This window comes from Camelina sativa, chromosome 2 (genome assembly GCF_030686135.1).
Source record: "Camelina sativa cultivar CO46 ecotype springtype chromosome 2, ASM3068613v1".
Classification (NCBI taxonomy): Eukaryota; Viridiplantae; Streptophyta; class Magnoliopsida; order Brassicales; family Brassicaceae; genus Camelina; species Camelina sativa.
Genome location: NC_141881.1, coordinates 10,374,292 through 10,386,708, shown reverse-complemented (window position 1 = coordinate 10,386,708; position 12,417 = coordinate 10,374,292). Strand labels below are relative to the sequence as shown.

At 35.5% G+C, this 12,417-nt stretch overlaps 3 protein-coding genes across 3 annotated transcripts; all 3 read right to left on the bottom strand.

The window, feature by feature from the left end:
- Positions 1 to 26: 26 nt before the first annotated feature.
- On the bottom strand, positions 27 to 2,389 carry LOC104720417 (GDSL esterase/lipase At5g08460-like). The gene is made up of 5 exons (XM_010438324.3): positions 1,798 to 2,389; positions 1,482 to 1,609; positions 1,149 to 1,388; positions 528 to 783; positions 27 to 360 (listed from the first exon to the last, which is right to left on the bottom strand). Exons 1-5 carry the CDS (start codon positions 2,141 to 2,143, stop codon positions 134 to 136), a joined length of 1,197 nt encoding a protein of 398 aa, XP_010436626.1. The 5' UTR covers positions 2,144 to 2,389; the 3' UTR covers positions 27 to 133.
- Positions 2,214 to 4,273, bottom strand: LOC104720424 (GDSL esterase/lipase At4g10955-like). The gene is made up of 4 exons (XM_010438330.3): positions 3,985 to 4,273; positions 3,661 to 3,740; positions 2,846 to 3,432; positions 2,214 to 2,736 (listed from the first exon to the last, which is right to left on the bottom strand). Exons 1-4 carry the CDS (start codon positions 4,081 to 4,083, stop codon positions 2,333 to 2,335), a joined length of 1,170 nt encoding a protein of 389 aa, XP_010436632.2. The 5' UTR covers positions 4,084 to 4,273; the 3' UTR covers positions 2,214 to 2,332.
- Positions 4,274 to 4,328: 55 nt separating this feature from the next.
- On the bottom strand, positions 4,329 to 6,943 carry LOC104720409 (UDP-glucose 4-epimerase 5-like). Its single transcript, XM_010438317.2, has 9 exons — positions 6,596 to 6,943; positions 6,079 to 6,128; positions 5,814 to 5,949; positions 5,616 to 5,717; positions 5,295 to 5,522; positions 5,133 to 5,211; positions 4,951 to 5,033; positions 4,767 to 4,858; positions 4,329 to 4,651 (listed from the first exon to the last, which is right to left on the bottom strand). Exons 1-9 carry the CDS (start codon positions 6,776 to 6,778, stop codon positions 4,552 to 4,554), a joined length of 1,053 nt encoding a protein of 350 aa, XP_010436619.1. The 5' UTR covers positions 6,779 to 6,943; the 3' UTR covers positions 4,329 to 4,551.
- Positions 6,944 to 12,417: the final 5,474 nt, after the last annotated feature.

Sequence of the window (12,417 nt, the reverse complement as noted above, 5' to 3'; positions counted from 1 at the left end):
TTTCCCTTCTATACCCCGTACTTTCCTTTTATAGTCAAAAAGACCCCCATAGTTTTTCTTAGCCTATCGAAAAAATTGCAAAGCTCATTTACACTTTACAGTGTGTTTTTTTATGTTGTACACATTTTATTTCCTAAGCATGACGAAGCATAGTTTCTAGGTTAGTAGGGTAACACATGTCCACGTGGCGACTATTCCATACATTGTCGGCGAGGATGGCGTTAACGGCGTCTGTTGGATGAAACTGATCCCACCAGAGGTGACCTGAGGCGTCGGGGCAAGCCATTTCCGGCGAGATGCACGGAAGCCATCCCTTGTATCTCCCTAGTCCACAACACGCATCTGTCGTCTCATTAAAACCTGACCACACCACATCAAACACACAACTATGTTTCAACAAGATGATCAGAAAACTCTTAGCAGTCTACTATGTACGAGAATTCCAGGACAATGTTATCAGTAGGGTTATGTTGTTACCAGTCACAATCTTTATATGTATTGAGAATTGAGATGGAAGTGGTGCTTACCATAGAGTTGGTGGTTCCTGAGGATGTCCATAGCGCTTTGGAACACGTCGCAGTAGATAATGGATGCGCCAGGAAGCTCACGGTTGAGCTTATCTACAGTGTATCTCATGACAAAGTTGGATTCCATGATCATGCTGTTCACTTCTTCTGCACATTCTCCGTTCTGGCTCCTGTATTTCCACAGGTAGTATGGTGCACAGCCTATCGGTGGCAAACCCATCACCACCATCCTCCTCACCTTGACATTGTACAAAGTCTGTGAAAACAAAACACAATACTTCTCTTATTGAGTGACATCACCTTGAAGAGGAAAGTACTTATAAATCAAATCATCTTTAGGCTATCAATATGCAGCTTTCAGATACCATTCAGGATTCTACAACTGTATAAACCAGAGATCCAGAATAGAACAAGGGTGGTGATTCCACCATATAGGCAACGCTTACTGTAGTAATCAGTTAAAGAGGTTTCAGTTTTTGGGTTTTTTGGGTAGTAAACACAGATATTAGAACTATAAAAGTGAATCCTAACTCAGAATCATACTTGTTTGTCCCTACAGACTCTACACCAAGATCAGACATATATAAACTATAAAGATTGGTTAAAGGAAAAAGGTCTAACCTTGAGCTCCTGTCTCATATTGGAAGCCAAGAACTGATTAAAATTCCAAGGAGTATAGAGATTCTGCACATTGGAGATGTTCCTGATATAGAAATGTATGTAATCATTGACTCCAATCGATATGTAGAAAACGGAGTTTGAGACCAAACGCTCCGAAACTTCCTCCCCAATACTCAGTATCATCTGCTGGAATGTATCAACGAACTGCTCAACCTGCATAGCAAACGAAACCCTCTGGCCCTGCAACAACAAAATTCCCCCACAGGACTGATTAATCTGAAAGATAGCAGATGATTCTTGAAATTAAAAGACTGTGAACATTTTGAGTATTACCAGTTCGGATCCACTAGATAAGATGATTCCAGCACCAGCTGATGCATAGTTTACACCTTGAAACATGTCTTCAACAGTCCCAGTTTGTCCAAGATAGCTAGGAACGAATGGTAACCCTAGACGATCAGCTGTAAAAACCAATGATTCAATCTCTAAATCTTTCTTTAACAGTCAAGAACAACATCAATGAATTTGACAATTTTGGCTTCATTTCACTTCGAAGAATCAAGTAAGAGAGCAGATGATTCTTGAAATTAACAAGGAACTCGAGAAATAGAATCAAAAACCCAGAAAATTTGGGGAAGAAGGTTTTAACCTAGAAAATCAACTGGGATCCTTCCATTGCAAAACCTCCCCGTCGGCTGATGCGTATCAAAATCTCTACCGTAGGGAAGACGATCTGCTCTCGCCAAGGTCCCTAGAAAGTTATTGGTTCCGCAATCAACAGAGGAATCGCCGAACACGAACAACGCCGGTACAAAAGGCAAAGACGGCTTCACCACCGGAGATTTTGCTCTTAGCGACGGCGACGGAGGTAAAAACGGCGGAATCGAAGGATAAAACGGCGAGATACTCGGAGACAAGTGATGATCGGCGATCAATTTGGGTCTCGTGAAGATTATCAGAAAAGAGAACACAAGAACGAGAAGCTTGATCGACATCGAGAGAGAGTGAGAGCGCGGGAAAAAAAAATGTGGAGAGAGAGAGGCTCTGCGAGAGGTTTCACAGAGATGAATAAACCGTCGTCGTCTAATATATAAAGAGAGACTTTATTTTATAAGCTACACAACTGACAACACACTGAACCGGCTAATTCTGGTTTACATAAACCGGTTTCAAAATTAAACGAATCAGTTGTATTGGTATACTTTGGTTTCAAACTTCTGATTTTCTCCCCACCACTGATGAATCCCATGAGCTTGTTTAAAGTCTCTTGACGAGGTTAAGTTCACAGTTAAAACCGAAGACGGCATCAGATGAATAGGCTCTTGTCCTCCTAACAGCATACCTCCCAACGAGTGCTGCGTCGCTACCCGCTCAACAAACCCGATTCCTATTTCTTCCATCTTGTTTCGGTGCTCGAAGTAACCAATATACTCTGAGCACAAGTGGTCTCCAGGGTTAACGTACAGCCGTGGGAACCAGTCGGATAAGGTTGCAAATGGGTCGGGTGGTGCGGGTAATGCACGGTGGTTTTGGTTGTATTGCTGAGTGGCTTTTTTGGCTAGAGCTAGTCCAGCTGTGATCACACTGCCTGCATTTTACATAGCAGCTCAGATCAGGGTTATATACACTTCAAAGCCTAATCTAACTCTTAAAAGAATGACACTGAATGGGTTAGTTGGAAGAGTTATGTTATGTACCTGCGATGCGTATCCCGTGTTTGATCCTCTTATCTTTGATTCTTTCGATAGGGGCTGACAAAAAAGGTGGATTGAAAGCGAAACACTCAGGAAAAACTCCGGTTCTAGCTGTTGTTTTCCCGGTAAGCAATGCCATGGATGCACCAAGAGAATGACCAGCAAGCCACACATTCGAACCACTACCAACCGAAGCAACAATGTTTCTCACTGCTTGGATAGCTATCTCAAACCTTGTCGTCGTGTGAAGCCCGTTTCTGATAACATGAATGTCTAACTCGATGTCACGGGAGATAGAGTCTGCTTTTGTAACCGTTCCTCTGAAGGCAATCACAAAACGCGGACTCATTTCCATGGATTTGACAGTATGAGAGGACGGTTGCGGTGGTTTATACTCATAGATTCCTCCGAAAATGGAGTTATCAGCATCATCGACAAGCTTACGAATAAGGCGGAAATGGAAAAACTCAGACCATATTGGAGATAGAGCTAAATCAGGACCTATCCTTTGTAGCTGACGGTCACGCTCAGCTACATAGATTCCTTGAACCAAAGAAGCAGCTACGGATCGTCTATGATGTTCATTAGCCCTGCAAATTCAAGAAATACAAGTAAGACAAACAAATTCTTACACAAGTAAAGGAAGCATTTTTAACATAAAGGAACAATCTTTCAATTTTTTTAACACACAATTAAGCAGGCTGCTTAGCTCTAAACTACACCACAATCTATCACAGCTAACTTTATGAACACAAAGATTTAGTCTTGGGACAAAACAGAACACGGAAAGATGCAGAAGAAGAGAGAAAGATGCAAACCAATCTATAGATGTTAAGAGTAATGGCCCAGTGAGACTGAAGTCATCTCTCTCACAAATCATCATTCCTTCCTCTTCTTTCTGTACCACATTAAACAATTTAAAAATGTTATCTCAGACGTTCAAATTCCCAAAGCTCAAAGCTTTAATTAAAACGCGATAGAACCCTAACCATAAACATTAAACAATTTACTAGTAACCTTCGAAAAAATTGAATTTTGTAAACAACCCCCAAACACAAAGCTCAATCTAAATAACAAGATCAATCACATAGATGAAAAATTCAAATTGTGAATAAATTAGAACAGAATGAAGCTACACGAACCTTTTGGTAGGTTTGATTCAGATCTGAAGATTTGTTAGTGTCTAGTGTGATGTTTTTATAAAGAAGCAGTAATGGAAGAAGAAGAGTGTGTGGGCTCATATGAACTTAAAAGCTTCAGAAAGAGGCATTTCAACCATCACCGAGATGAAAACGACAGCGTATCAGCCTCAAAGGTTCTTTTTGCCATATAAAGCTAAACATTTGCTTTTGTATCTTTTCTAACAAATCTTTTTTTTTTTTTTTACATCAAAACAAATCTTTTTGTTTTAAGATACTGTAAAGTACAAAAAAAAATCCAAATATATTTACGATGAAAGAAAAAATAATAATAGTTACAATGAATATTCAAGAACATATATTTCTTTTATTTATTTTTGGATAAAACACATGATTATTTTTACACAGACTGAACTGAACATGATTACACAATGTCCCTATATATCACTTAAATCTGACTCCTTTATTGTATTTTTTTTCTTTCCTGTGAATATATTATAATAATTTTGTGTGGACAAATGTTTTATCAAAAGAAAAAAAAAAAAAAAAAAAAAAGACTATTAAGAATAGTTAATGAGAGGTGTCTTCAGAAGAAGAATCATATCCATAAGGATTATTACTGGCCCAGTTCCACAAATCTCTACACATCTCCTCGATTCCATACTTAGCCCTGCATTGTTACAAACCCAAGATTGCCAACTTCTTAGTGTTCATAACCCAATTACTAAAGGTAGACTTCTTTATGTGTGCGTGTATGTAATGAATGACTAAAGAAATGAACTTACTTCCAATTCAGTTCAGTTTCTGCTCTTTCCGTTGAGGCGTAAACAACTTCAGCGTCTCCTGCTCGACGTCCAGCCATCACAAGAGGGATTTTCTGATCCACGAAAGAGTTTTAAGATTAACAAAACATGTGTAAGAGAATCCAAGAACCTAAAAAAACAATCAGATTCGAAATAAAGTGTCTACCTTCCCGGACGCTTTCTCAAAAGCATCAACCATTTCAAGAACAGATGTTCCATTTCCTGTTCCGAGATTGTACACTTCACAACCTGTTGAATTTAAAAACACACATACCAAGTTTAGAAATTTTAAGGATGATTATAGTAGAGAAGAGAGAGAAAAATGGAATCATATATTATCATATATACCGATCTTGCTATCCTCTAGTTTTCGCAGAGCCGCTATGTGTCCATCAGCTAAATCAATAACATGAATGTAATCTCGAACCTGAAACCAAACAAACAAACAATGAGACCAAAATGTAGAAAACTCTCCTCTCCGGTTTATAAAAACATTTTGTTTATACGTACCCCTGTTCCATCTTTTGTATTGTAATCATTTCCAAAGACAGTGAGATGAGGTCTCCTGCCAACAGCGACTTGTTGAACAAAAGGCATGAGATTGTTTGGAATACCGAGAGGATCTTCGCCAATTTCACCACTAGGATGTGCACCAACAGGATTGAAATACCTAAGTAATATAATCTTCCATTCCGGGTCAGAACCGTATACATCACGGCAGATCTCCTCGATGAATAGCTACAAAAAGTCAAAGATCCATAAAAATCAGATTCATGACACACTTCATTAACCAGAATATTATATTCAAGTGGGGTTTGTTATAAAGAACACCTTTGTTCGTCCATATGGGTTCAATGCAGAAATAGGAGACTCCTCTGTACATGGAACTTCTTTTGGAGAGCCATACACAGTTGCTGATGATGAAAACACAAGCTGGAAACAGAGTAGTATAAAGTGGCTAATCATCATCAGTAATCAAACAAAGAATCATATAAAAATGAAATAAATTATGATAAGAAATATATATACATTTTTGCAGCCATGTTGAGCCATAACTTCCAAAAGAGTGATAGTCCCAACAAGGTTATTATTATAATAGAGCAAAGGCTTCTCAACACTCTCACCAACTGCTTTAAGTCCAGCAAAGTGTATCACTGCATCAAACCTGTAAGTAGTAATAATTCCCACGTTCATCAATAAAACCCAAATTATATGCATCATCACATCATTTGTTTATGCTAAAGATAAATAAAAAAAAAGCTAAAAGAATGTTTTCTTTTTTCTTCAATCATACTTTGTTTCTGAGAATATCTTCTCAAGGGCAGGTCTGTCCCTAAGATCCACCTGTAATTAAGACAAAACAAATCATGTTTTAACAGAACTCTTAAATCCAACAGATGCTTCTGATAACAACTAAGCAAGATTAACTTTTCCCAATTTCAGACAGATTATTAAAAAAGTTATGAATTACAAAAATAGGAATTGGAATTATATATTATTTTATCCTTTCACATGGTACTTTTTCGAAATTATTTTTAAAAAATGATATTAATTACTAACATGTAATTCCAAAAAAAAAAAAGTATATACCAAAAACTCTGGAATCAAATATTCTTTTCGAAAATTGATATTATTATTATTATTCCGAGAATTTAGGCCCCAAAAAAAAACAAAAATTAAAAAACAGAGCCTTCGTAGTCAAATCATAATCCCAATTTCGTTGAAATCATCAAAAACTATACAAAATCATCAAAAACGCAAGATCCTTAGACCACACGTTTCCTAGACCTATGAAGCAAAATTAACCGAACCTGATGGAAGGAGAGGCGTTCGCCGTGTTCAGCCGCGAGTTTTTTAACACGCTCGAGCGAGGCGGCGGAGGAATTGTCGAGATTATCAACGACCACGGCAGAGTAACCACCGAGAAGAAGTTGAAGCACCGTGTGACTACCGATGTATCCAGCACCACCGGTTACTAAAACGTTCTTAGCCATCAAAAATTACGAACAGAGGCGCAAAGGATTCAAGAAAAAAAAAAGTTAGATCAATAGAAATGTTTTTGTCTGTTTGTTTGTTTGTGAATTGTGATCTCTCCAGCGAAAGAGTGTTTGGAGGGTTTTAAATTTATAGAAACGGTGATGGTTACGTGAATTTGTTTCTTTTTTTATATTAAACTTTAGGACTTAATTTAAAATTAAAACGCATATACAGTAGTATTATATTATTTACGTTTTCTAATTAAGGGAACTAAAATAAAGAAATTGACACGTGTCGGAAGGATATGTTTCTTAAAATCGTTTTTTCTTAATTAAGCTATCAAAGAAATGGTAATATAAATGTTTTGTTTACTTAATCAGCTGAACAATAATATTAAAAGAATCTAATATCGAAATGATGCCATATTGTGGAATTGTATCCGTTTTTTTATGTCTAAAAAAAAAAATCGTTACTCTGGATTTGACTTACCCAAAAAAAAAAAAATATTCTCCAACTATAATTGGTTTTTTTTTTCACAATTAGTGTTGATTTGACAGACTTAGATCAGACTCTGTTACGAAATATTAAGTTTACTAAATTGGATCTAATTCAGCCAAATTAACCATAAGTTTTTTTCTTAATCGATTAATTAGTTATAATCTTCTCCTTTTTTTGACCAATATAGTTGTTCTAATCTTTTTATGTTTTGTTATATTGGTGTAATTTTGAGAGTCTTTTTTAGCACTCTTCTCTTAGTTATATAATACCAAACTGTTTGTTAAAGAAAAACTTTATTGATGTCAAAATCACTATTAAAATCAGTGTTTTATTATCCTTAAGGTATTTTTGTTTGTTGTGTTGCACAAGACATTATCCCTCAAAATGAGGGGGTCACAAGATTTGAGAATATCTCATGCATATTTAGTTTCCAAGTACTTCTCTATTATTAATTAGTATCACATTCTTATATTCATCATATATTTATTAGATTTTCAAGATTACTAATGCAATATTTTAGTTGATATAATAATTAAGCATGACATGGATTTATTAAACGAACATAGTACAGTAAAACCTCTATAAATTAATAAAGTCGGGACCATGAAATTTTATTAATTTATAGAGGTTTTAATTTATCGATAAATTAATATTTATTAATTTATAGAGAAACTTTCCTAATTTGGTAAAATAATATTAAAAATAAGATTTAATCTTTATAACTAATATTTTTATAAAATCAATTTCAATGAAAATAATAATTATCATGTTTTGAAAATAGAACTCAAAGATTTTTATATAGAAAAAATATTAAAAATAAACTCTAATAAAAATTAATGTGTAGATATATACATATATTTAGATAATTTTATATAATTATTAATTTATATTATTGATGGGACCATATATTTACAAAGGAGTTTCAAAAAGATTATTATTTTATTATTATCGAATAGTATCCAAAATTACACTAGTCCCAACTTAGAATCGGAGAAATTTATTAATTTATAGAGATTATTAATTTACCGATTATTAATTTATAGAGGTTCTACTGTAGTATTTTAGAATAGTTAAAATTTGTTTATCGTTTAAAAATGTCACTTTACCGGTATATGGTCAATTTAAGTAGATAGATGACTCATCTCGTGGTTTGTCCAAAAAAAAAAAAAGATGACTCATCTCGTGGATTAAGTTCATGAGTCAAATGTTGTTGTGGTTTTTTTTTTTTTTTGGCCTCTTTTTTTGTCACAAGAGTGTCAATTTTTTATTAAGCCATATCAAACATAGCCATTACAAACAGATCAAAAGCATTAACTGTTAACTATTACAAGAAACGATTATCAAATACAAACATTGATAATCAGTAAATGTAACCAGAAGAAGCTTTCTATTAGAAAATTCTACCACCTAACAAAGGAACAGGGAAGCCGCACTTGCAATCAACGGAAAACGTGGAAAGAGCAGTAGACGCGGAACTACAAAGCTCACAAGTAATCGCCGAGGCAAGGAGAGAACCGCAAACAAAGAACACAAATACGACAATTAACAAGAACAAAGAACCACGATCGAGAATCTCATTTCCTGTCCACCTAATCTTCAACCTTAAGAGTCTAAATCTAGAACTTTGCATCCCCACTAGTCACTAGAGGTTAGCCTTACAAGAACAGACCAAGGAAGACCACAGGAGAAGACTGATTATTCAACTAAACTAAACTAAACTAAGGACGGTGGAAGGAGTCGTTTACAGATTCAACGAAATAAAAAGATGTTAATCGAAGATTAACCAAGCCAGAAAGCGACTAAGCCCACACAGACGAAGGACTACCAAGAGCAACCAAACTCCTAAACAGCGGTAGAATCCAAAAGCAAAACAAACAGAACCAGCAAACACTAACAATTTGCTGATCTGAGATGCCGGAGTAAAGAAAAAGAAAGTCGAGAGAAGAGAGACTAAAGATACCGAAGCTTCTGCACATGGACGATGAAGAGGAGAAGTAAATCTAGGAATTGAATTGAAGACCACGCTCTGATGCCGCCGAAAAACTTGTCGCACATCTGATTCCACTAGATCCAACCAAACCAACACCACCGCTCTCAGATCTCGTTCACCACGAGCCTTTCAATCTCTTCTATGCCGGAAAACACCTCTTACCAAAACGTCACTGGAAATCAGAGCAAAGCCGGCTGATACCGTCATAGAGAAAGCAGCGAAATCACCATAAACAAAGCCGGACATCATCCCATAGAAAGCAGACGCATGCCCGAGCCAAAAGCCAGCCAACGGTGCTAAGAAGCCACCGATGCCGGAGACATGCTGACCATCGTTACTAAGAAAGCCAACGATGTCAGATAGGAGCCGGCCGGTGTCACTATGGAAATTAATCACCGCCGGAGGTAGATCTGAGATCCTCGGAAAACTTTCCCTCTCTGAAGGGTTGAGAGAGAAAAGAGAAAAAGCTTTTTTTTGCGTACTAGTTTATTTATTTATTTTTTTATTTTTTATTTTTTGCCTTTTTAAACGTCTTAAATAACAAAAAGATAGAAATCTTTTTATATATATTTCAGAATTAGTTTCGGTTTCGAACTCTATTCTGGTTTCTAGCAAATTTTTTCGTAATGTTTGATTAAAGAAGAATTCATTAGAAACCAAAAGAAGAATAGAGAAGTCCAAGGTGTGTGATAGTGTGGGGTAAGTTTTCCACTTGTCGAAGCAAGTGAGGTCTCAAATTAAATAATGTGTAAATTCTGATTAGACAAAAAACGTTATAAGCAACGAACCAAATGAGTCAATGTCAATGCCGACCATTTGAGAGACTACGACTTGAATGATGATGCTGAACTTACGTAAGATTGAGTTAGTTCAACGGTTAATAAAACGATGGGTTCCTCTTCTTTCTTCTTGCACAGAAACGATACCAACATAATATATTTATTAGTTTATCAAAATAAAAATAAAAACAAAGCATGGTTCATCCAACGATATGATCTCGTCTTTGTTACTAAATTATTGATAATAATCAAACTTCTCCTAATAAGAATATAGTCAACCTAAAAAACTATAACTATTATATTGTTGACTTGACATGTAAAGAGGATTACTCATAAAAATCAAAACAAATTACACATCTTGAAGAAATTACATAACAGCACCACAATGTAGTAAGTTATCATTAGGGCATCTCCACTGGTAGATACTAGAGAGTTGCTGAAAAAAATAATATAATAGTGAGAAAGAAGGGAAAAAGAAAAAAATCATTTTTTAGATTGCTTATTTAAGAAATGACAAAGTAGACAAGTGTAGTTTTTTTTAGGGTTATTTGGCAAAATGGTACGTTTTTAGAACTTAATAGGAGAACTAGTACATACACTATTCAATATTGGCAAAATAGACGCTTAACACTATTTGACACTATTTTGTTTACAGTCAACCCCTCACCTAAATATCTTATTTACGAATGATACCATTGAAATTATTATTATTTTTTCCTTTCTATATGTTCTTCGTTAGTCTTCTCCTTCTCTAACTTGACTAAATCCAACTTCAATTTTGAGACTTTGATCACAGTCTTCTCCGCTTCGATCTTCTTCAAAGCCGCTTCCTTTGTGATTTTGTTCCTGTGTTTGTCGTTGATGATAAGTTAGAGCTCTGGCGAATTTTTGGCAGCGAGATCGATGAGAGGATGAGGAAGAGGGATCATGATGGGGTTAGTCCGATCTAACTTGGGGATTCTCTTCAGTGTCACGATTAGGTAGACGAAAACGTGAGAAGATGTTGGAGTCCCACAACTCAATTAAAAATGGAAAAACAAATTGAGAAATCGGCAGCGAACTTAGGGTTTTTTAGTGGGGAAGAAAGAAGATTAGTGGTAATTACGTTTTTACCCGTTAATTAAGTTCAGTGAGAAATTTTTTTAAAATACGGTAACAACCAAGATTTGAACCCAGGTGGAGAGATAGAAATGTGCAGGATGAGACCACTATGCCACAATAACATTTGACAATAAAAATCAGTTACATATTTATATAGCTTAATTATATTTAGGAAATTATAAACACCACCTTCGATTTCAAATAAAAGTTACTAAAACATATATTATGTATATGTATATGTATATATCTATATTTGTGTACGTTTTAAATCATTCATGTTGAATGATTTAAACCGTCCAGCAATAGTAGTCCGTCCAGCAATAATAGCGTACGGTTTAAACCATCCAACATATTTGATAGATTCAACCCGTCCAACAATATTTGTGTACGGTTTAAGCCATCCAGCATATTTGATAGATTCAACCCGTCCAACAATATTTGTGTACGGTTTAAGACATCTAGCATATTTGATAGATTCAACCTGTCCAGCAATATCTGAGTACGGTTTAAACCATCTAACATGTTTAAACCGTACACAAATATTGTTGGACGGGTTGAATAAATATACTGGATGGCTTAAACCGTACACAAATATTGATGGACGGTATGAATCTATCTAACATGCAGGATGGTTTAAAACATACACAAATATTGTTGGACGGATTGAATCTATCAAATATGCTGGATGGCTTAAACCGTACACAAATATTGCTGGACGGTATGAATCTATCTTTCATGCAGGATGGTTTAAACCGTACACAAATATTGTTGGACGGATTGAATCTATCAAATATGCTGGATGGCTTTAACCGTACACAAATATTGGTAGATGGTTAGAATCTATCCAACATACTGGATGGCTTAAACTGTACACATATCATTAAATACCAAACATAACATCATAGATTATATTACAATCCTTAAAAACAAAAAAAAAATTATATTACAATCATGAAAAAATAAATATTAAAACCAAATACACACATTTCTAATACTCATTTATGACCATCTACACACTAATACTCGTGATTTAAAAAAACCTGGCGGCCCATATTTTTTTGTTACCCAATACTATTTACAACAAAAACACCCAACATCTTCTATTTATATTCTGTTTACTCTAATGGGCCGCAACTTTAAGCCCAAAGACAAACAAACCCCCAAATATATGAATCTCTCTCCTACTTCTCCGTTGATGCCGTCTCTCTCCTCTTTTTTCCCCAAAAGAAACGAGCGGGGCTTCAACGTAATTTACCCCCTAAGACCCTGTCCCACTACTTTCTCTATC

What these genes read in the sequence shown, in the direction of transcription:
- LOC104720417 (XM_010438324.3), bottom strand. Translation starts at nt 2,143, where the DNA reads ATGTCGATCAAGCTTCTCGTTCTTGTGTTCTCTTTTCTGATAATCTTC. An exon ending in TATCTAGTGGATCCGAACTG is followed by an intron (nt 1,389 to 1,481) that starts GTAATACTCAAA and finishes TTGTTGTTGCAG; the next exon opens with GGCCAGAGGGTTTCGTTTGC. An exon ending in CAGGAACCACCAACTCTATG is followed by an intron (nt 361 to 527) that starts GTAAGCACCACT and finishes TGGTGTGGTCAG; the next exon opens with GTTTTAATGAGACGACAGAT.
- LOC104720424 (XM_010438330.3), bottom strand. Translation starts at nt 4,083, where the DNA reads ATGAGCCCACACACTCTTCTTCTTCCATTACTGCTTCTTTATAAAAAC. An exon ending in CTCTTAACATCTATAGATTG is followed by an intron (nt 3,433 to 3,660) that starts GTTTGCATCTTT and finishes TTGAATTTGCAG; the next exon opens with GGCTAATGAACATCATAGAC. An exon ending in ACACGGGATACGCATCGCAG is followed by an intron (nt 2,737 to 2,845) that starts GTACATAACATA and finishes TGTAAAATGCAG; the next exon opens with GCAGTGTGATCACAGCTGGA.
- LOC104720409 (XM_010438317.2), bottom strand. Translation starts at nt 6,778, where the DNA reads ATGGCTAAGAACGTTTTAGTAACCGGTGGTGCTGGATACATCGGTAGT. An exon ending in ATACAAAAGATGGAACAGGG is followed by an intron (nt 5,212 to 5,294) that starts GTACGTATAAAC and finishes GTTTGGTTTCAG; the next exon opens with GTTCGAGATTACATTCATGT. An exon ending in TTGAGAAAGCGTCCGGGAAG is followed by an intron (nt 4,859 to 4,950) that starts GTAGACACTTTA and finishes TTCGTGGATCAG; the next exon opens with AAAATCCCTCTTGTGATGGC.